We start from the raw sequence: 23,815 nt of genomic DNA, 5'->3' as shown, positions 1-23,815 counted from the left end.
AAATAAACCCAAGGAGGAACACCCCGAGACACATATTAATCAAACTGACCAACTTTAACAACAAAGAGAAAATCTTGAAAGCAGCTAGGGAAAAGAAACAAATCACATACAAGGGAACCCCGATAAGGCTACTGGCGCATTTTCAACAGAAACTCTGAAGGCCAGAAGGGAGTGGCATGATATACTTAACGTGTTGATAGGAAAGAACCTCCAAACAAGATTACTCTACCCACCAAGGCTCTCATTCAGATGTGAAGGAGAAATCAAAACCTTCACAGATAAGCAAAAGCTGAGAGAATTCAGCAACACTAAACCAGCCTTACAACAAATACGAAAGGAACTTCTCTAGGCAGAAAAGAACAAGAGAAGGAAAGAAAACAGAGCAGCAAAAGCAAATTCAAAGCAATGAATAAAATGGCAATAAGAACATACATATCAATAATTACCTTAAATGTTAATGGACTAAATGCCCCAATCAAAAGACACAGACTGGCTGAATGGATACGAAAACAAGACCCATATATATGCTGTCTCCAAGAGACCCACTTCACTTCAAGGGACACATACAAATTGAAAGGGAGAGGATGGAAAAAATATTTCACGCAAACGGGGATGAAAAGAAAGCTGGAGTGGCAATACTCATTATCAGACAAAATAGACTTTAAAATGAAGAATATTTTAAGGGACAAAGAAGGACATTACATAATGATCAAAGGATCAATCCAAGAAGATGATATAACAATTTTAAATATCTACACACCCAACACAGGTTCACCACAATATATAAGGCAACTGCTAACGACCTTAAAGGACAATTTGACAATAACACAATAATAGTGGGGGACTTTAACACCCCACTTACAGCAATGGACAGATCAACCAGACAGAAAATCAATAAGGAAACACAGGCCCTGAATGACGCACTAAACCAGATGGACTTAATAGATATTTATAGCACATTCCATCCAAAAGCAACAGAATACACATTCTTCTCAAGTGCACATGGAACATTCTCTAAGAGTGATCACATCCTGGGCTACAAATCCAACCTCGGTAAGTTTAAGAAAATTGAAATCGTATCAAGCATCTTTTCCAACCACAACGCCATACGACTGGAAATCAACAACAAGAAAAAAACTGCAAAAAACACAAACACGTGGAGATTAAACAACATGCTACTAAACAACAATGGATCACTGAAGAAATCAAAGAGCAAATTAAAAAATACCTGGCAGCAAATGACAACAAAGACACGACACGCCAAAACCTATGGGATGCAGCAAAGGCCATTCTAAGAGGAAAGTTTATAGCAATACAAGCCCACCTCAGGAAACAAGAACAAGCTCAAATCAACAAGCTAACTTTACATCTAAAGCAGCTCGAGAGAGAAGAACAGACAGGACCTAAAGGTAGTAGAAGGAAAGAAATCATAAAGATCAGAGCAGAAATCAATGAAATAGAAACAAAGAAAACCACAGAAAAGATCAATGAAACGAAAAGCTGGTGCTTTGAAAAGATCAACAAAATTGATAAACCCCTAGCCAGACTTAGCAAGCAAAAAAAAGAGAGGACTCAAATCAATAAAATTAGAAATGAAGAAGGAGAAATAACAACGGACATCACAGAAATACAAAGGATCATAAGAGACTACGATATGCAACTATACGCCAATAAAATGGAAAACCTAGAAGAAATGGACAAATTCTTAGAAAAGTACAATCTTCCAAGATGAATTAGAAAAGATGAATGGACCCATCACAAGAACTGAAACTGAAACTGTGATTAAAAAACTTCCAACAAACAAAGGTCCAGAACCAGATGGCTTCACACGCGAATTCTATCAAACATTTAGAGAAGAGCTAACACCTCTCCTTCTGAAACTATTTCAAAAAATTGCAGAGGAAGGGATACTCCCAAATTCATTCTATGAGGCCACCATCACCCTGGTACCAAAACCAGAGAAAGATACCACAAAAAAAGAAAACTACAGGCCAATTTCACTGATGAACATCGATGCAAAAATCCTCAACAAAATACTAGCAAACCGCATCCAACAATACATTAAAAGGATTGTACATCATGATCAAGTGGGATTTATCCCAGGGATGCAAGGGTTCTTCAATATCTGCAACTCCATCAGTATGATACACCGCATTAACAAACTGAAGAATAAAAACCACATGATCCTCTCAATAGATGCAGAAAAAGCCTTGGACAAAATCCAACACCCATTTCTGATAAAAACCCTTCAGAAAGTGGGCATAGAGGGAACCTACCTCAACATGATAAAGGCCATATATGACAAACCCACAGCGAACATCATTCTCAATGGTGAAAAGCTGAAAGAATTCCCGCTGAGATCAGGAACAAGACAAGGATGTCTGCTCTCGCCACTACTCTTCAACATAGTTCTGGAAGTCCTAGCCACAGCAATCAGAGAAGTAAAAGACATAAAAGGAATCCAGGTTGGAAAGGAAGAAGTAAAACTATCACTATTTGCAGATGACATGATACTATACCTAGAGAATCCTGAAGACACTACCAGAAAACTGCTAGAGCTCATCCACGAATGTGGCAAAGTCGCAGGATACAAAATCAATACACAGAAATCAATGGCATTTCTATACACTAACAATGAAAAAGCAGAAAAGGAAATTAGGGAAGCAATCTCGTTTACCATTGCGTCCAAAAGAATAAAATACCTAGGAGTAAACCTACCTAAAGAGACAAAAGACTTGTACTCTGAAAACTCTAAGACCCCGAGGAAAGAAATCAAAGATGACACAAATAGATGGAAAGATATACCATGCTCACGGATTGGAAGAGTTAATATTATCAAAATGACTATACTATGCAAGGCAATCTACAGATTCAGTGCAATCCCTACCAAATTACCAAGGACATTTTTCACAGAACTCGAACAAAATATTTTCAAGTTTGTTTGGAAGCACAACAGACCCAGAATAGCCAAAGACATCCTGAAAAAGAAAAATGGAACTGGAGGAATCAGGCTCCCGGACTTCAGACTATACTACAAAGCAACACTCATCAAAACTGCATGGTACTGGCACAAAGACAGACATATAGATCAGTGGAACAGGATAGAAAGCCCAGAATTAAACCCACCCACCTGCAGCCACCTCATCTATGACAAAGGAGGCAAGGATATACGATGGAGAAAGGACAGCTTGTTCAATAAGTGGTGCTGGGAAAACTGGACAGCCACATGGAAAAGAATGAAATTAGGACACTCCCTAACACCATACACAAAAATCAACTCCAAATGGACGAAAGACCTAGATATAAGACCAGACACTATCAAACTCTTAGAGGAAAACATAGGCCAAACCCTCTCTGACATAAACGACAGCAACATCTTCTCAGATCCACCTCTTAGAATATTGACAACCATAACAAAAACAAACAAATGGGACCTAACCAAATTTCAAAGTTTCTGCACAGCAAAGGAAACCCTAAACAACACAAAAAGACAACCCACAGAATGGGAGAAAATCTCTGCAAGTGAATCAACTGAGAAGGGATTGATCTCCAAAATTTATCAACACCTTCTGCAGCTCCATACCAAAAAAACAAACAACCCCATCCAAAAATGGGCAGAAGATCTAAACAGACAGTTCTCCAAAGAAGACATACAGATGGCCGAGAAACACATGAAAAGATGTTCAACATCACTCATTATTAGAGAGATGCAAATCAAAACCACTCTGAGGCACCACCTTACACCAGCCAGAAGGGCCATCATCCAAAAGTCTACAAACAATAAGTGCTGGAGAGGGTGTGGAGAAAAAGGAACACTAGTACACTGTTGGTGGGATTGTAAATTGGTGCAACCACTGTGGAAAGCACTATGGAGATTCCTCAGAAAACTAAACATAGAACTACCATTTGATCCAGCAATCCCACTCCTGGGCATCTATCCAGAGAAAACCACGACTCACAAAGACACATGTACTCCAATGTTCACTGCAGCACTATTTTCAATAGCCAAGACGTGGAAACAACCTAAATGTCCATCGACAGAGGAGTGGATCCAAAAGATGTGGTACATATACACAATGGAGTATTACTCAGCCATTAAAAAGAACGAAATACCAGCATTCTTAGCAACATGGAAGGACCTAGAAACTATCATGCTAAGTGAAGTCAGCTGTACAATGAGACACCAACATCAAATGCTTTCACTGACATGTGGAATCTGAAAAAAGGACAGACTGAACTTTGAAGAACAGATGCTGACCCACAGACGTTGAAAAACTTACGGTCTCCGGAGGAGACAGTTTGGGGGGAGAGGCGATGTGTTTGGCTGTGGGATGGAAATCCTGTGAAATCAGATTGTTATGATCATTATACAACTACAGATGTGATAAATTCATTTGAGTAATAAAAAAAAAGAAAGAAAAAAAAGTGTAAACAATGCAAGTGTCCATCGACCGATCAACAGATAGGCAAAATGCAGCCATACTACAGAATATTACATAGTCATAAAAAAAAAAAACTACTGATACATGCTACAATGTGGATGATCTTGAAAACATGGTAAGTGAAAGTCAGTCACAAAAGTCACATATGATCCCATGTAGATCAAATGCCTTAAATAGGCAATAGTAACAGAAAATAAGATTGGTGATTTCCTAGGGCTCGGGTAATCAAGGAGAATAAAAGAGTGACTACTTAAGGGTACAGAATTTCTTTCAGGGGTGATGAAAATGTTCTAGAATTAGATAATGGTGATGGCTGTACAACACTATGACTATACCAAAACCAATGAAAAGTACACTTTTTTCTTTTTTTTTTTCTTCTTTTTTAGGGCTGCACTTGCAGCTCATGGACGTTCCCAGGCTAGTGGTTGAATCGGAGCTACAGCTGCCAGCCACAGCCACAGCCACAGCAATGCCAGATTCGAGCTGAGTCTACAACCTACACCATATCCCACAGCAACACCAGATTCTTAATGCACTGAGTGAGGCCAGGGATTGAACCTACATCCTCATGGTTCCTAGTCAGGTTCATTACCACTGAGCCATGACAGGAACTTCTGAAAAGTACACTTTAAAAGGACAAATTACATGGTATGTGAGTTCTATCTCAAAAAATATTATAGTCTACAGAGATGAGTCAACTGAGGGTGAACAATTTCAAATTATTAACCCTAGAAATGCAATTTTGAAAAATGCTCACAGCCAATGTCATGAAAGCATTATATCAACATAAGGAACATATCCATCACCTCCAAAAGTTTCCTAGTGTTCTTTAGTAACATCCTCCCTCCTGCCCCTCTCTGCCTTCAAGCAACCACTGATCATTCTATGGTTTGCATTTTCTAGAATTTTATATTTTCTAGGATTTCATGTAAAGATAATCATATTGTACACACACTTTACTTAATCATATTGTATGTACCTCTTTTACACAACTTATTCTGAAATTCATCCACATTTTCACATGTATGAGTTTAGGCTGAGCCATATTCTAGATACTTTATATTGCTAAGTAGTATTCCATATTATGGATATACCACAATTTGTTGATCCAAACATTGATGGACACTTGAGTTGAAACTATTTGTAATTTGACTATTACAAATAGCTGCTATGAACAATTGTGCTACATTAACCAATTCTAATAGCTTCTAATATAGATTCCATCAGACTTTTCTACACAAAAGATCATGTCAACTGTCAATAGACAATTTTACTTCTTCCATTCCAATCTGAATGCCACTTACATCTATCTATCTTACCTTATTACACTGGCTACAATTTCACTCCATTGCAATGCTGAACACAAGTGGTAAGGGTGGACATCCTGACCTTGTTCCTGATCTAGCAGGAAAACACTCCGTTTTCACCATGAATTATGTTAGCTGGAGGTTTAAATAGATCCTCTCTGTCGGATTAAGGAAGTTCCCACCTATTTCTAGTTTGAGGAAAGTTTTTAATAAAAAATTGGTATGATGTTTTGTAAAATATCTTATCTGCATCTATTGAGATGATCATATGGTTTTCATTTTTTTAATATAATTTTTTTTTTTGCTTCTTTTGCTTTTTAGTGCCATACCTGTGGCATATGGAAGTTCCCAGGCTAGGGGCTGAATTGAAGCTGCAGCTGCCAACCTATGCCACAGCCACAACACCACCAGATCCAAGCAACATCTGCAACCTACACCACAGCTCACAGCAATGCTGGAGCCTTAAGCCACTGAGCAGGGCCAAGGATGGAAGCTGAATCCTCATGGATGCTAGTTGGGCTCATAACCCACTGGCCACAACGGGAACTCTGTTTTTTATTTTTTATTGTTACTTCACATGGTGAATTACACAGGTTGATTTCCAAATGTTGAACTAACATTCAAGTGCTGGGCTGAACTTGCATTCCTGGGATAAATCCCACTTCATCATAAACCCAACATTATATATTGTTGGGTTCTATTTGCCAAAATGTTGTTTAGAATTTTTGCATCTATGTTCATGAGGGGATAATGGTCCACATTAACCCCCAAAGTTTTCTTGTAACGTCTCTGTGAGGTTTTCGGAATCTAAGTTTCTTTTATATTTTAGAATTTTATTTTTGAACAATGTTTAAACAATTATTTAACAAGTCCACCAACACAGTAAAACCAATTTTTTGGTCAATAAATAAATTTCCAAAAAATTATATAATTTTTATTATTTTTAGTGTATCTTTTCACAAAGTATTCCATGTGAAAGATAAATCACATGATTTATTATATCATTATTATGGCTACAGAAGCATTATACCTTTAAATTGCCATTGGCAGCACAGTTAAATGATACAAGATTGGCTGTTCCAAACATCTCTTTACCTTATTCTGAACTGCACATGGACCCAAGAGAAGTTTTTGGAGAAGCTAACTCTTCATCCATGGTTTTAGATACTAGAAACCTAGTGTCTATCTTCATCTATAAAAAGGTTGTAGTTTTTATTAGCAAACAGGCAAAGGAGCACAGGGCTTCCATTTATCATAGAAATAAAGCTTCTACTTAGAGGTAAATGGAAGGCTGAATAAAATTACTGTAAACTTAAAGGCTAAGAGGGCAATTTAAAAGACCTATACTTTAAAAGGCGTCTAAGGAAATAAATTTATTTGTTCAATAAATTAAGGAAAACTAGAATAGTTTTTTTTTTTTTTTAAAGAATAATAAGCATTAGAATGTCTATCAGAAACAGTGGATTTTGGAAGAAAAATAAAAACAATGTTCATCCTTCCATCAGCTCAGGGATGCCTCAATAAGGCTCAAAAGTACATGGAGGAGTTCCCGTCATGGCTCAGTGGTTAACAAATCCAACTAGGAGCTATAAGGTTGCATGTTTGATCCCTGGCCTCACGCAGTGGGTTGAGGATCTGGCGTTGCCGTGAGCTGTGGTGTAGGTCACAGATTCGGCTTGGATCCTGTGTTGCTGTGGCTGTGGTGTAGGTCGACGGCTACAGCTCCAATTAGACCCCTAGCCTGGGAACCTCCACATGCCTCGGGTGCGGCCCTAAAAAGACCAAAAAAAAAAAAAAAAAAGAATAGTGGGACTCCATATAATTTTTAATACCCCCGTTTTTGCTTCTTTTTAGGGCTGCACCACAGCATGTGGAGGCTCCCAGGTTAGACTGGAGGTTCCCAGGCTAGGGGTCGAATCAGAGCTATAGCAGCTGGCCTACACCACAGCCACAGCAACACAGGATCCGAGCCAAGTCTGCCGCCTATACCATAGCTCACAGCAACACCAATCCTTACCCCACTGATCGAAGCCAGGGATCAAACCCACATCCTCATGGATACTAGTTGGATTTGTTTCCTCTGGGCCACAACAGGAACTCCTAATACTTTCACTGCCATTATAATGCTGCATATGTACCAAAACAAATGTTATTTAAATAAATATAAATCAGGCTGCTCAGAGGACCCTGCCCTCTTGCATACATGGGAGTCCTTTTTCCAGGAAGTCATCTACCTTATTTTCTGCTAATCTGAGATAGCAGCCACAGCCACTCTTGCACTGAAGTGATCTATTCAGGTAAGCTGAGACTTTCAGATCAGATGTCTCATTGGCATCAGGTCATGGTCAGAAGCTTTCAAGTCATCAATAAAACCCTCAGACAGCCATGGGCTCAATTCCCAGGTTATCACAACAGGGACCTCAGTATAGTTATGTCCTCTGTCTCTACCATCTGCTAGCAACATTTTAAGATTCACTTTCCCATTGACCCTCACACTTTACTCAAAACAATTCCCATTTAACCAGCAACCCTCCTCCATCCTCATCCACTTTCCCTATCTCCCCGCCCCCAACCCACTTAAAAAAAAAAATCAATACTGATTTTGTCACAAATTTTGCTTGGGGAGTTCCTATCATGGCTCAGCGGAAATGAATCTGACTAGCATCCATGAGGATGCAGGTTCGATCCCTGGCCTCAATCAGTGGGTTTCGGATCCAGGGTTGCCATGAGCTGGGGTATAGGTTGCAGACGCAGCTCAGATCTCACGTTGCTGTGGCTGTGGTGTAGGCCAGCGGCTACAGTTCCAAGTCAACCCTTAGCCTGGGAACCTCCATATGCTGCTCAGGTGAGACCCCGGAAAAAAAAAAAAAAGACACACACAAAAAAAAGAAAGAAATTTTGCTTGGACTAAGTTTCTAATATACCTAGTATTTTAAAAATTCAGATATTAGTAAATGCTAATTAAGAAAATAACCTCTAGGAGTTCCCGTTGTGGTTCAGTGGTTAACGAACCTGACTAGTATCCACAAGGACCTGGGTTCGATCCCTGGCCTTCCTTGGTGGGTTAAGGGGTCAGAATTGCCCTGAGCTATGGGGTAGGTGGCAGATGCGGCTCAGATCCCACATTGCTGTGGCTGTGGCGTAGGCTGGCAGCTATAGCTTCGATTTGACCCCTGGCCTAGAAACCTCCATATGCCACAGGTGCAGCCCTAAAAGAGAAAAAAAAAAAAGGAAAGAAAGAAAGAAAAAGAAAATAACCCCTTCATTGTACAAACAACTCCGGTTGAAGAAAAACAGCAAAATTGTGCATAAGCCTTTGCTGAAATTACCAAATGAAATATGGAAAAGAAAAATATTGTTTCCATTTATAATTTTCTAAGTTTTTCCTCCAGGGACATGGATATAAAACCTTATAGCCTACGAATACTAGGTTGAGATAGTATTTCTCACCTTTTTGCTTATCTAAATTCCACCTACCCTTTAAGGCTCTTTAAGATACCACCTACCCTTTAAGGTACCTGAAGCCTTGTTTTACCTTCTCCATGAAGTCTTAATAAAAGCTAAATTCATTAAGCAATCACTACATGGCCTACCTGCCCGACATATATCAACTCACTTAATCCTCACAACAACACTCTGAGGTAGGTAATACTGTTTTCCCCAGTTTACAAAGGAAGAAACAGAGGCACAGAAAATTCTAAGCAATTTTTCCCAGGTTACAGACCCAGTAAGTTGTGGACCAGGATTTAAACTCAGGCAATTTGGATTCAGGCATATGTCTCTTTTCCTAAAGACTTCAGTCTTCCCAAAAGACTTCAACCCACCTAATCTCTCCTTCTACTGTACTCGTTACACAGATCCCACAGAAAGTTTATTTTATGCTCTGCACACTCTTTCTTGTTTTCATATTTGTTTCATTATGTCTGCATTTGCTTCCCAACGAAATTATAAGTTCCTTGCAGGCAAGACAAGCTTGACATTTGGTTCTCACCCCTACTTCTAGCAGAGCGCTGGAGGTGCCTTCCATGTATACTTCTTAGTTGATTTTTAAAAATCTCTGACAACTTCTATAATAAAGACAGATTTTTTTTTCTACTTTTTAAGTGCAAAATATCATTTAAAAAGAGACAACTCAAATATTCTTTCAGTGAAAACTGGGCATAACCATGCCCTTGCTACAAACCCTAAAGAACATGAAGTCATAGGGTATGACTAAGCAAAATTACTTTAACACCTGAAGGATAACCCATGCAGTCAGTGTCAAATTTAGCATTACTAAAGTTAGGAAACTGACTATATATATTTATTTTTCTTCTTAATGCATCTCTTACCTGGTGAGTCATATCTATAAAACTGACAGATCAAGGTATTTCTACCTCCTAAAAGAGAACTAACACTAAGGAAAATCAGATAAAGTTTCTTCTGCATATGCAAAACCAGTAATAATCTGTATTATCAGGAATAAAGACACAAGGACAATAAGGAATAACAAACAAGTGACAACCTGTATCATCAGGAATAGAATACACAGGGGAAAAAACATACTAAAACAAAAAGGTTTCTAGGCCTGGCTGGCAGAATACATTTTAAGCAGTGTTTTTCCACCCACCAAAATGAGAAAATAAAAATGGAAGTTCAAAGATATAATCTGCTTTGAACCCAATAACCAACCCAGGTACCTAGGCAGTTCACAGTTAAGAAAAAAGCGTAATACTAGATATTAAGAACCAAAGACCATAACTAAAAGAAAATGCCCTTAAAAAATAAGACTGTTACCCAAACAGTTCATCAAGTTTCTTGACTATCTAACAACATAAAAATCTGGGGAGCTACAGGTCTTTAGATAATTCTCATAAGATAATGGAGAGAAGCTTAGGGTTTTATGGGCTTCTTATTAAATACCACTTTTCATATACACTGCAAATACAGTATTAATTTACACACAAATAAATACCAAAAAGTTTTGCCAGTTCTCCAGGTACTTGAACTATCTCCAGAAAGGACTAAAATGATCCTGAAACACAAAGAAACTGATAGTATGATTTAAGTTTTGGTTTGTTTTTTTTTTCTTTTAGTATCTGTTAGCTTTCTAGAGCCAACCAAGTTGTATGGCAATAGGAGCAAAAGCAATCCAGTGTTTTTTGTAGACAGAGCTGGTCTGTCCCTTGTGGGATATAGTCTCTAAGTAATTACAAACCAAGAGTATTTAATGCCACTTAAAATTGTATACTTAAATTGTGCACTTAAAAATGGTTAAAATGGTCAAAAAATATTTTAAGTCAATGGATCAAATGAAAAAAGAAAATTATTCTGAGTTTAATATAAAATGGTATCAAGGATGCAGATTAATGCCTTTTTTCAAATCCTAATTAAGATTTTTTTTCCCAAAAAATATGGATGCTGCATTATACAAAGAACTGGAAATTAATTACAGGTTCCATCTTGAGACCTGGAAGGCAAGTAAATATTTTATCCTTAATCCAGCCCCCAAATTCCAATTAGTTTACCAAACTACTATGTTCATTAGAGGTAACCTCTAGAAACCAGTACCTCTGTGTAAAACTGAAGACTCTGCCTCACTGTGAATTCAATTACAACTCATCCTGTCCTGCTCTTTACTTTGCTGTCACGCCACTGACAGTCTGCAATACCGTTATTTCAAAAACAACACAAGATTTTATTCTCACATCATATACACAATGAAGAAGCAGAAAACCGAATTGAAAACACCACTAGGTTTCAAGCAGCATAGCTCTCTCCTAGTCAAAGGTTTACCAAAAGTAACATGCCAAAGTTCCAACTGCTAAAAACAAATATTTCTAGGGCTACTCTGGCCCAAATTTTTCTTATATATTCTAATGTTTTGCTGCACTGGAAAGTGAAAATCTGTCAGTTTCAACATCCACTCACTACCTTAAGAAACTATACAGCCAAAGGAAAACTTACCTCTGCAAAATGTGTTGATGTACTGCCGCCACCACCTAAAAAACTGAGGAGAAAAAGCAATGAGTAGAGATTCTATTCCAAGGAGCAAGCTTCCCTCCCAGAAGCTAAATATAGAATGGTACAATGAGAACAAATCCCAGTAAGGAAAAATAACTCATCCCACATGACACTGAAAAGGAAATTATGAAGAACTGGCATGTGGATTAATCTATAAAAAATATTATAACAAACTACAAAATCAAAGGTAAACCAAGTGAAAAATTGGTGATAGGGGCTATCACAGAGAAGAAGGACCCACAGCTAGCAATGCAAGTCAAATCTGACCTAGCAGAAAAACATTTATTCTAAGAGGCTAAGAAATAAAACAAGATACTCAAAATAATATTTCACTAACAAACCATTCAACCACCAGATGAACACAACATTTGAGACTACTGAGAATGATTAAATGTAGTAATGTAAGAGGTCTTATAAGAGCATATTATAAAAGAGCTCAATAAATATTTTTTCTTCTTCTGATAGTTTATCTTATTCTTTGATTACCCTACCTACTCTTCAGGGCCCATCCTCCATTAAGTCTTTTCTAAGCTCAACAACCAAATAAAACTTCTCCACACCCCTCTGCACTCTGACTTTGATTCTAAATTTGACCTATATTATAAATATCTAGAATTTGTCTCATCCATTTCTACTCCTCTACGTCCTTTAGTAAATATAAATTCAGAAGGTAAAGACTGTATTTTATTAATACCACAAATATATGTACAGCATTTATTACATATCAGCCATTACACAGAGCACTCACCACTTCTGAAAACCCTGCAATGCCATATCCCGTACCAATAAAAATTGTTGAATTAATAATGTGTGTAAACGTATTCCCTAAGGCAAGGAAGAAATATCAGATCCCACTGTCCCCATGAAATCTGCCAAGAGAGGAAACTGGCTAACACATTTTGGCAGAAAGAGGACAGAAAAAAGAAAATCAGAAGAACTGCTGGATGTCTCTTTTACCTCAAGAGATGCTCGCAAGTGCACAAATGTATACACACTCACACACAAACATGCACGCACCCACCCCAATGATAAAGTCCAAACTACTACAAATAGCTTTCATTTTCAGAATAACAAATATCAGTTCAGGCATTGCATTTAGCTCACTGGGGAAACAAACACACCCTGGTTAGTCTGAAACCAAAAGTGAAAAAGCAAAGCCAATGCCATTCTCTGTATCATCATTCTCAGGCCTTATTCTCTAATTAGAAACCATTTAACAATTGTATTTGTTTCAGAAGTTAAAAATTCTTGGAGTTCTCTTACAGAGTAGTGGGTTAAGGATCTGGCATTGTCACTGCAGTGGCATGAGTCGTTGCTATGACGGGGGTTCAGTCCCTGGCCTGAGAACTACCACATGCCACAGGTACAACTAAAAAAAAAAAGTTAAAAATTGTTTTGCTTTGCGGGAGTTCCTGTCGTGGCGCAGTGGTTAACAAATCCGACTAGGAACCATGGGGTTGCAGGTTCGATCCCTGCCCTTGCTCAGTGGGTTAACAATCCAGCGTTGCCGTGAGCTGTGGTATAGGTCGCAGACACGGCTCGGATCCCAAGTTGCTGTGGCTCTGGCGTAGGCTGGTGGCTACAGCTCCGATTAGACCCCTAGCCTGGGAACCTCCATATGCCATGGGAACGGCCCAAGAAATGGCAAAAAAATAAAAAAGACAAAAAAAAATTGTTTTGCAAAAAACACTTCAAATGTAGAACAAGCCCAAAGGTACCAGTACATCTACGCTAAATAAATAAATAATGGGGGGGGGGGGGAGAACTACCACTGTGTATCCGTTTTATTGCTCAAACCTAGATAGGCCTCCAGGGCTCTTTCCTGCCTTTACTATATATATAGTTTCAGGGACTCAAATATCCTTTGTAATTAAAGCTATCCACTCTATCTTTTGGGGCTTTTCACCCCTGAAACTCACTCATTCCCTTTCCTTAATATTCCTTTGTATTTTAAGACTGATAGGGCTAGAGCTCCCTGGTGGCCTAGGTGTTAAGAATTTGGCATCGTCACTGCTGTGGCTCAGTTCGATCCCTAGCCTGAGAACTTCTGCATGTCCTGATGAGGTAAAAAAAAAAAAAAAGAAAGAGCGCAAGTAATAGGGTTAATCATAGAAAAGGGATAATAAAAACAATCACGTTGTTCTGAGAAATGTTGCAAAGTTGAAGAAAACTTAAAAGATGCCCCTCTAGATGAATGTCTATAGCAAATGGAAACCATTATCCAATATTTACATGTAAGGACTTCCCCTCATTAATTTCTGTCATCCACTACTTACCACTGTAATTGCTAAGTATTCAAATCAGCAAATGTTTATGAACTTTATAGAAAGGAATATCATGTTACCTCTAAGACACTAATCTAAGAAAAAGATTTCTTCGACTATTAAAAATACTGATCTTTCGGGGAGTTCCTGTCATGTCTCAGCAGTAACAGTACTGACTAGTATCCATGAGAATGTGGGTTAGATCCCTGGCCTCCCTCAGTGGGTTAAGGATCTGGCGTTGCCCTGACCTGTGGTGTAGGTCTCAGACAAGGCTTGGATCCTGCATTGCTGTGGCTGCAGTGTAGGCCGGCAATTCAACCCCAAGCCTGGGAACTTCCATATGCCACGGGTACATATGGAAGACAAAAAAAAAAATTTTATTTTTATTTTTGGTCTTTTGTCCTTTTAGGGTCGCACCCGCAGCATACGGAGGTTTCCAGGCTAGGGGTCTAATCAGAGCTGTTCCTGCCGGCCTACGCCAGAGCCACAGCAACGCCAGATCCGAGCCACGTCTGCAACCTACACCTCGGCTCACGGCAACACCAGATCCTTAACCCACTGAGCGAGGCCAGGGATCGAACCTGCAACCTCATGGTTTCTAGTCAGATTCGTTTCCGCTGCACCACGACAAGAACTCCCCCCAAAAAAAATTTTTAATAAAATAAAATACTGATTTTTTTCAAAAGACATAATCTTTGCATTTGAGTACCTGCTATCAATGGTAACTGTACAGGACAATCTTTAACTTACAAATAAATAAAAGAATTAAGTCAAGTGAGAACAAGATCTACAGAATCCACAGTTCCCTGCTAGGAAAGATTCAACCCGCAGTTAATCACTAACATCATTTATAACCACACTATGTATACAGAGCTAAAGAAACCAGGATTACTATTTTAAAACTTAGGAAAAAATCATCCCCCAAGAGCCAATATGCTCTTTATTTAATATATGCAAAGCATAACTGCTTGAAATAAGTATTTGATGCAATTATAAAAGCACAAATAAAAAGCTATCCAAAGCTAGCATGCCATCCACACAAAACTGCTAATTTTGCTATCATGCCAATCTTACAGGTTTAGATTTGGTATTGTGTTAATTAAAACCAAGGTTATTGGATCAACATTTAAGTGTTCATACCAATGTAGATCCCATGCCATATGTTGATCCAGAAGCTCCAGTTCATTTATATGTATAATCACTGATCATTAATAGTTAAATTAATTGTACATACTGTAAAATGTGTAGTTTTTCTTGGTGTGGAAGGGACCTTCAACTTTATACTCTGCCAACAGCAACAGTAAAGGAATTATTTACTGCTATTAAAATCCCCAAAGTCATTCCAAGATTAAAAGAAGCTTCAGATTATAGATTCTTTTTATCTAATCAGTACTTCTTCAATTGTCCAACCAATGTTTAACCAGATAGCCACGAAAGAACACATACGTTATTACATTTACCCAAAAAAGGCTATCCTATCAACACTATTCTACTTTTCATTAAGCTTTCAGTTTTATTCATATTAACCAAGAAGTAATATATAATATTATCCCTTTTAGAAATATTTCCCCTTTTTATAGGTTTTTATACCATCGGTAAGAGCAACAAGAGCCAATTTCAAGCATTACAACACGTTAATATTACAGTGGTAAAATGGCATAAGGGAGTTCCCGTTGTGGCTCAGCAGTAAGGAACCCAACCAGTATCCACGAGGTTGTGGGTTCCATCCCTGGCCTCGCTCAATGGGTTAAGGATCCGGCATTGCCATGAGCTGTGGTGTAGGTTGCAGATGCGGCTCAGATCCCTCCTTGCTGTGGCTGTGGTGTAGCCCAGCAACTGTAGCTCTGATTCGACCCCTAGCCCAGGAACTTCCATGTGCTTCAAGTGAGGCCCTAGAAAGAAAAAAAAAAAAAAAAGGCATAAGCTTGACAATAATCCTAATTAATAGCAAGAGACCCAAGCCTTCCTCAAGATAATAACTCAGTTTCCCTGGCTAGCATAGCTTGTTTATCTTTTCCAAATTTCCCCATTTTTCTTCCCCTTTGCTCTGCCACTTTTCTTCTCTCTCTTTCTTAACAGAGAGTAAAAACTACAAAACAAATTCCTTTCTATTCACTCAGTCGACAGTGAGAGAAATAATTTTGATAACAGAATGACTGATATATTCATGAAATTGTACAATACCTGGAATCATCTGTCACTTCTTCAATAAATCCTGATTCACATCTGGGACAAATATATTCCTATAAAAGAAAGGAAGAAATATAAAAGTCTTTCACTAGAAAGCTAAGTATATCATTTCAGAATAAAATCCAATACACAGCTAATGCTCTGAAATGTTATATGTACCTCCTGATTCTCAGGAGAGTTTTTTCTGTTATACTCTAGCAAATAAAGAATTCAAAAAAAAAAGGGGGGGGGGTTGCTGTTGTGGCACGGCAGAAATGAATCCAAATAGTATCCATGAATATGCAAGTTCAATCCCCGACCTCACTCAGTGGGTTAGGGATCCAGTGTTGCCATGAGCTGTGGTAAAGGTCGTAGACATGCTTGGATCACAAGCTGTGGCTTTGACTGTAGGCTGGCAGCTGTAGCTCCAATTGGACCCCTACCCTGGGAACTTCCATATGCTGCAGATGTGGCCCTAAAAAGACAAAAAAAAAAAAAAAGAAAAAGAATTCCATGAGACATCTGCAGATGGTTCCCACCGAAAGCTGAAAGGAAGAATGTCAAAGACTTTTTTTTACTTTGATTTAAAAAAAAAAAAACTGGAATCAATTCATTATCTAATTTTCTCTTCAAATCTAATGAAAAAGCTCAACTAGATATATCAGAGCAGTAAAAGAGTATTGATGGGTACAGAAACTGCCTTTTTTTTTTTTTCCAGGTATGGCATATGGAAGTTGCTAGGCTAGGGGTCGAATTGGAACTGCAGCTGCCAGCCTATTCCACAGCCGCAGCAACTTAGGATCCAAACTGCAACTGCAACTGGCTTTTTATTTTTACTATGTACATACACAAGACATAAATGATCACAGAATAATCAATTTGTAGACTAGGAATTTACAGTGAAGTTTCACAATATTTCTAATCTAACTTTTGATTATCAATGATTTCAAATAAAGCTTAGTATTCTCAAGTACTCTATAAAAATGTTAATTCAAATCAGAACAATTCCATTGGATCAGTTTCAATTTCTTCCAGTACCATGCATAGTTCTTTTAAATAAATAATATCAAGCTTTGGGGCTATTAAGAAAGAATATACTCTGGAGATTGCCTTATAATAGTCTTTAAAGGTATATTTTAATTACCTATTAAAGCAGATCTGGGAAAGACATTTTCAACTATTTTTCTTGTTCTATATTTTCTAAACCCAAATTTGTCTTATCAGAAGAAAATGTAAGCTGGATCTGCCTACACAAACAAAGATAGTCAGAATGGTAACAAACAGTCAAATGGTTTTCCTAAAAGAGATATGAAGAAAAAAAACACCAATCCTTTCTGGCAAGGAGATTAGTTTGGTGACAAGACAGTTAATGCAAACAAGAGTAAAAGTTAATAAAAGAATTGTTTTAATCAATGCACACTGGGGATACAAATACTTGTCAATATTTGCCTGAAAGAATCAGTCAGGGAAAGCTTTGTCTGAAACACAGACTCAAAATATTAGTCCAATTGCATAATAAAAAAGGAAATCATGGGTTAAAGATCCTAACAATAGAATACAGCATGCAAGGAGGCTGGAAGGGAATGGCATGATGCGTGCGGACAGGCAGGCTGGAACCAGACTGGGGAAAACATCAGATAACCAAACTTTACCCTGCGCATTAAAAGCTCTCAAATTTTTCTCCATCACACATATGAAGGATGAGAAATACTCATAATGTGCACACAGTGAACTACTTCAGAAATGAAGTAATCTGGAGACCACATTAATCCCTGAGCCCCTCTATCCTTCATCCCTCCATCCTTCCATTCCTTTCTTTCCCACTAAGAGTTTATCTGAAAGCAAGGGAGATTGACTTTAGGAAGCTAATCTTTATCCTAATGTCTAAAGTTAAAAAGAAAAAAAAATTAATTACAAAATGTTATTTGTCACCATTACAGAGCTTTCTCTTTCTTTTCTCTTCTTTTTTTTTTTTTTTTTTTTTTTGGCTTTTTGCCTTTTCTAGGGCCGCTCTCGTGGCATATGAAGGTTCCCAGGCTAGGGGTCAAATCGGAGCCGTAGCCACCAGCCTGCACCAAAGCCACAGCAATGCAGGATCTGAGCCATGTCTGCGACATACACCACAGCTCACGGCAACGCCGGATCCTTAACCTGCTGAGCGAGGACAAGGATCGAACCCAAAACCTTATGGTTCCTAGTCGGATTCGTTAACCACTGTGCACGATGGGAACTCTTTTCTCTTGTTCTCTCACTCATTCCCACTGCTTTAAATAGCCCCTACATGAAAAAAATAAAAATAAAAATAAATAAGTATCCCCTATATGGAACAGCTCCCAAATGTATTACCTCCAACCCAGGCCACTCTTCTAAATTCCAGATTCACTTAGCCTCATACGTATTCTCTCTCATGCTCCTTTCCTGTCTTACACACACACACACACACCATTCAAGAGGTAGCATATCAGTTTGTTCATACTGGAAACCTAGGAGTCATTCCTGACACCTCCCTCTCTGCTACCTTCCACATCCAACCATCAAATCCTGGCACTCCTACCTCAAATACATTCTCACATCTACCCCTTGCCCACTGCGCCATACTATCTTTTTTTGTTGTTGTTGTTGTTGTTGTTGTTGCTATTTCTTGGGCCGCTCCCTCGGCATATGGAGGTTCCCAGGCTAGGGGTCTAATCGGAGCTGTAGCCACCGGCCTACGCCAGAGCCACAGCAACGCGGGATCCGAGCCGCGTCTGCAACCTACACCACAGCTCACGGCAACACCGGATCGTTAACCCACTAAGCAAGGGCAGGGACCGAACCCGCAACCTCATGGTTCCTAGTCGGATTCGTCAACCACTGCGCCACGACGGGAACTCCATGCGCCATACTATCTTAACCCAAGCCAGCAATGGCTCTAGACACTGAATAACTTCCCTCTTATTCAGTGTTGTCCTGCTTCTCTTCTAGCCTTTTCTTATCTGTTCTGCATACTGAAGTCAGAATGATCTTTTTAAAAAGATAAAACGGACATCATTTCCCATTTAAAACTTTTTAAGAGTTCCCGTCATGGCTCAGTGGAAACAAATCCGACTACCATCCATGAGGACGCAGGTCTCTCCCTGGCCTCACTCAGTGCGTTAAGGATCCAGCATTACTGTAAGCTGCAGTGTAGGTCACAGACATGGCTTGGATCTAGCATTGCTGTGTCTGTGATGTAGGCCAGCAGCCACAGCTCCAATTGGACCTCTAGCCTGGAAACTTCCAAATGTGCAGCCCTAAAAAGACAAAAGAAAAAAAAAACTTAACTATTTCTAATAACACTTAGAATAAAATCAAGCTCTTAAACATGACTTACAAGGCCCTGATTCAGCTGGTCTCTGTGCAATGTGCCAATCTCATTTCAGGCTACAAGCTCCCTCCCTTCAGTGAATTTCAGTCACAAAGGCCTTCTTTCAATTCTTCTAACTCATCAAACTCATCTCTGCCTCCACACTTTCACACATACTGCTTCTACAACTGAAACACTATTCCTCTAACTTTTTGCATGGCAAGGAACTTCTAGTCCTTTAAGTCTCCCTTTTAATGTCATATCAGAAAGCCCCTTTTTCATCTTCTAATCTAAAGTAGCTTCCTCTTGGTATGTCCTCCTACAGCACCCTGTTCATTCCTTTATAGCACTTATCACAATTTGTAATTATGTGTTTAATACTTTTTTTAAATGTCTGTCATGATTCAGTAAGCTTTAAGTTCATAATGGCAAGGTCCACGTTAGTTTTGTTCACCACTATATCCCTCAGACAGACAGGTATGCAATAAATATTTACTCCATAAATGAACATGAAATTACTTGCCATACACCTCACAACTAGAAGCTAAGGTACCAGAATCTAATACAATCAGAGAACAGTTGGAGTGGAAGAAAGGAATTAAAAGAGCTGGAAGCTTAACAAGTTGTGGCCTGTTCATGGGATAGTGAAGCCTCTATCAGAGGTATAACTCTTCTGGGTGATCACAAAGTCCAAGATAGTTGTGGGAGTAGGTGGTTAAAGTGGAGTAGAGATGAAGGTCTTTAAAGGGTCGTCCATACTGATACTGAGCTTTCGATGATTTAGAGTTGTGGTAGAGAGAAATTCATTTCAAAAGGCAGATACCATAATTGGGAAGACAAAAAAAAAAAAAGAGCTGAAGCAAGATTTAGAACAGAGAAATGTGCAAGTCCTCTCCTCACAACCCCAGGCATGGTTCTTAGGAACAAGACTGTCAGCCACCATAGCTCCTGCACAGAATAAGACACCTCAGAGGTATAAACCAAATTATAGAAGTACTATGGGCTTCTTCCTGTCACTACATGCTCTTTCCATTTACTAGCACAATCAAATCTTTCTAAATAATTCTATTTTGATTATAGGGAAGAAAACCAAAATGCTCTGCAAATGGATTACTCCATAAAATAGTGGAATTGGTCATCATAGAACAAATCTGTCAGCTATGAACTATCCCTCCTAAAATCAACATTGCAGGAAATAGAGAGGTTTTTAGAATCCACAAGCTCATCATTTCCCATAATTATCAAAATAAAAAAGGCACACTTGTCTCTCACATACTTTAGTATTATGACCTCAGAACAAAAGTCTGGCCTGAGAAAATCATTCTCTTGGAAGCCTAAAAGCCCAAAATAACATTCTAAAGATATTGTAACTCCAGTTTCTAGATTTCTTTTTAAAGGTCTGATAGCATTCCACCATTCTTCTTCTGGAATCACACTAGTCACTACTTTCCCCCTAATTTCCCTACTCCTTCACACTCAAGACTCAAAAATTAAAGCAACTGCTTCAAACTAATCTGGAAACAGGATGCTGAGTAAGGGTAGAGGCGAATTAAGTAATACTGACCACCAGATGATAATTACTGAAGCTGTTATACATGGGTTTCTTATACTATCCTCTCTACTCTTGATATGTTTGAAATTTTCCATGAAAAAGACTTTTGTTTTAAGTTACAACAGTCTGAGAAACATAGGTCGAGAAAATGCTATGTACTGAACTGTGACCCAAAGTAAGAGCAAAATAGAAATAATCTATTATGTTAGAGAATTGAAGAGAAAGAGTGCTTCGATTTATCAAACACCTATGATGTGCCTGACATTGTGTTATTCCTCCCAACCACTCTGCGAGGTAAACAGTTACTTCTATTTCACAGATACAAACATGAAGTAAATCATAAGAAAGAAGTAAGTTGTCTGTAGCAGATATGACTTTCCAAAGATGGCCCCAACAACATCTCCCAACCTACATGTTCTTCTACAATGTGACCCTTCATCCTCTTTGAATCTGGCAGAGGCAGGGTATTTCTTTACCTATAGAAATACTGGGTGGGCCATTTCTAACAGCTTCGGCTTCCTGAGTCTTTAAGCCCTAAGCAGACACAAAAGTCTGGGCTATTCTACTGGACAGAGAGAGATCACGTAGAGGAGCACTGGGACAGACAAGGATTTGCTCTTCTAAGAGGGAAAAATTATCTTGAAAGTCTATCCCCGGAGAGCCTTCAGATGGCTGCATATCCAGGTTCTATCTGACCACAAATGCGTGAAAGACCCCAAGTGAGAACTGACCAGCTGAACACTGTAAATCCACGAGAACATGAAAAATATTGTTTTAAGCCACTAAATTTTGAGGTGATTTCTTTTTAAGGCAGTAACAGAAAACCAGAAAATTTCCCAAGGGATGGAAAAGAGCTTTGAATCTTGGTCTTTCTTGAATCCAACACTTCAGCACTGAGGGTCAAGATCTGGCACTGTCTCTGTGGCACTGCAGGTTCGACCCTCAGCCTGGTGCAGTGGGTTAAAAACCTGGAGTTGCCACAGCTATGACATGGGTTACAGCTACAGCTTGGATTTGATCCCTGGCCCAGGAACTTCCATATGCCACAGGTGAGGCAAAAACAAACAAACAAACAAAAAAAAGCCTCTATTTTCATTATACTACATTGACTGAAAATAACTATTCTTTTAGAGAAAGAAACAAACTATATTGCTGAGGATTGAAAGAAAAAGTTTATGGCAAGGCTAAATGAGGCCTTGGGAAACTCAGCCCCCTCCTTCCCTTATAAGGGTGCATTACCCTGATGAACACACAACCCAGGGTCTGAAACCTTCAATCTTACAAGCTCAGAAGTCTAATTTAGCTCCTAGAGAAGATCTGTCTAGAGGAAGAGTCACATAAAACCAAATTCAGGAGTTCCCTGGTGGCCTAGCAGTTAAGAATTCTACATGGGAGTTCCCATCATGGCTCAGTGGTTAACAAATCTGACTAGGAATCATGAGGTTGTGGGTTCAATCCCTGGCCTCGCTCAGCAGGTTAAGGATCTGTCGTTGCCATGAGCTGTGGTGTAGGTCACAGACGCGGCTTGGATCCCGAATTGCTGTGGCTCTGGCGCAGGCCGGCGGCTACAGCTCGGATTAGACCCCTAGCCTGGGAACCTCCATAGGCTGAGGGAGCAGCCCTAGAAAAGGCAAAAAGACAGAAAAAAAAAAAAAAAAAAGAATTCTACATCATCACTGCCATGGCTCAGGTTTGATCCCTGGCCTAGGAACCTCTGCATACTGTGGGTGCAGCCAAAAAAAATTTAAAAATTTAAAAAATTCAGGAGTTCCCGTCGTGGCGCAGTGGTTAACGAATCCGACTAGGAACCATGAGGTTGTGGGTTCGGTCCCTGCCCTTGCTCAGTGGGTTAACGATCCGGTGTTGCCGTGAGCTGTGGTGTAGGTTGCAGACGCGGCTCGGATCCCGCGTTGCTGTGGCTCTGGTGTAGGCCGGTGGCTACAGCTCCGATTCAACCCCTAGCCTGGGAATCTCCATATGCCGCGGGAGCGGCCCAAGAAATAGCAACAACAACAACAACAACAAGACAAAAGACAAAAAAAAAAAAAATTTAAAAAATTCAGAGGCCATATATATATAAAACCCAGAATGCCAATTTAATTCCAATGAAAAAGTTACCAGTTATTTACTTTTATCATTTATTTACTTTTACTATTCAGCATAGTTTTCCTCAGTAAATAAATCTATCTGAAAATTATTATGGCATAAAAGAAAGAGTTACAGAATGAGAGTCCTGAATCCTAACCTCAGGTCTCTACTTATTAGTTATAAGGTCTTAGGAAAGTCACATTACCTTTCTGAAACTTAAATTTCCTCATCTGTAAAATGCAGATGCTTGCTTCAGTGCTGTTATTACTGTAAAGATTAAGATGTTTGCAAAATACCTAATTCAGTGACTGGCACATTATAGATAGTAGACATTTAATAAATATAGCAGAGTTCCCGTTGTGGCACAGTGGAAATGAACCCAACTAAGAACCATGAGGTTGCGGGTTCAATCCCTGGCCTCACTCAGTGGGTTAAGGATCCAGCGTTGCTGTGAGCTGTGGTGTAGGTCACAGACGTGGCTTGGATCTGGCATTGCTGTGGCTCTGGCACAGGCTCTGACTCCACTCCTAGCCTGAGAACCTCCATATGCCATGGATGCGGCCCCAAAAAGACAATAAATAAATAAATAAAGAGATTATGGTTATTTCAAATTATAATCTTATAATCACCTGCTGAACAAGCAGAGAATCAGAGCAGTAATGCAA

The 23,815-nt window shown here is 39.1% G+C and overlaps 1 protein-coding gene across 4 annotated transcripts in view; it reads right to left on the bottom strand.

Annotated features, from left to right (window-relative positions):
• The window catches only part of RNF115 (ring finger protein 115), an 82,982-nt gene that overhangs the window by 45,172 nt on the left and 13,995 nt on the right, over nucleotides 1-23,815 (bottom strand). For 2 of the 4 annotated variants that reach the window (XM_085023129.1, XM_085023130.1), the window contains exons 2-4: nucleotides 16,201-16,259; nucleotides 15,251-15,301; nucleotides 11,696-11,738 (exon numbers count right to left, since the gene is read on the bottom strand). Coding sequence is in view for 1 of the 4 variants with exons in the window: in XM_003481472.5 (XP_003481520.1) it covers nucleotides 11,696-11,738; nucleotides 16,201-16,259 (102 nt within the window). In the remaining 3 variants the exon portion in view is untranslated. The remainder of the gene's footprint in view (nucleotides 1-11,695; nucleotides 11,739-15,250; nucleotides 15,302-16,200; nucleotides 16,260-23,815) is intronic. The other 2 variants (XM_085023128.1, XM_003481472.5) reach the window with 1 other exon arrangement.

Source organism: Sus scrofa, chromosome 4 (genome assembly GCF_054392235.1).
Source record: "Sus scrofa isolate SSC_HxYL_T2T_F1_AM1 chromosome 4, Sscrofa_HxYL_maternal_Yorkshire_Landrace_v2.0, whole genome shotgun sequence".
Taxonomy (NCBI): domain Eukaryota; kingdom Metazoa; phylum Chordata; class Mammalia; order Artiodactyla; family Suidae; genus Sus; species Sus scrofa.
The sequence above is the reverse complement of the archived record's forward strand: the minus strand, read 5'-3'. Positions and strand labels throughout refer to the sequence as shown.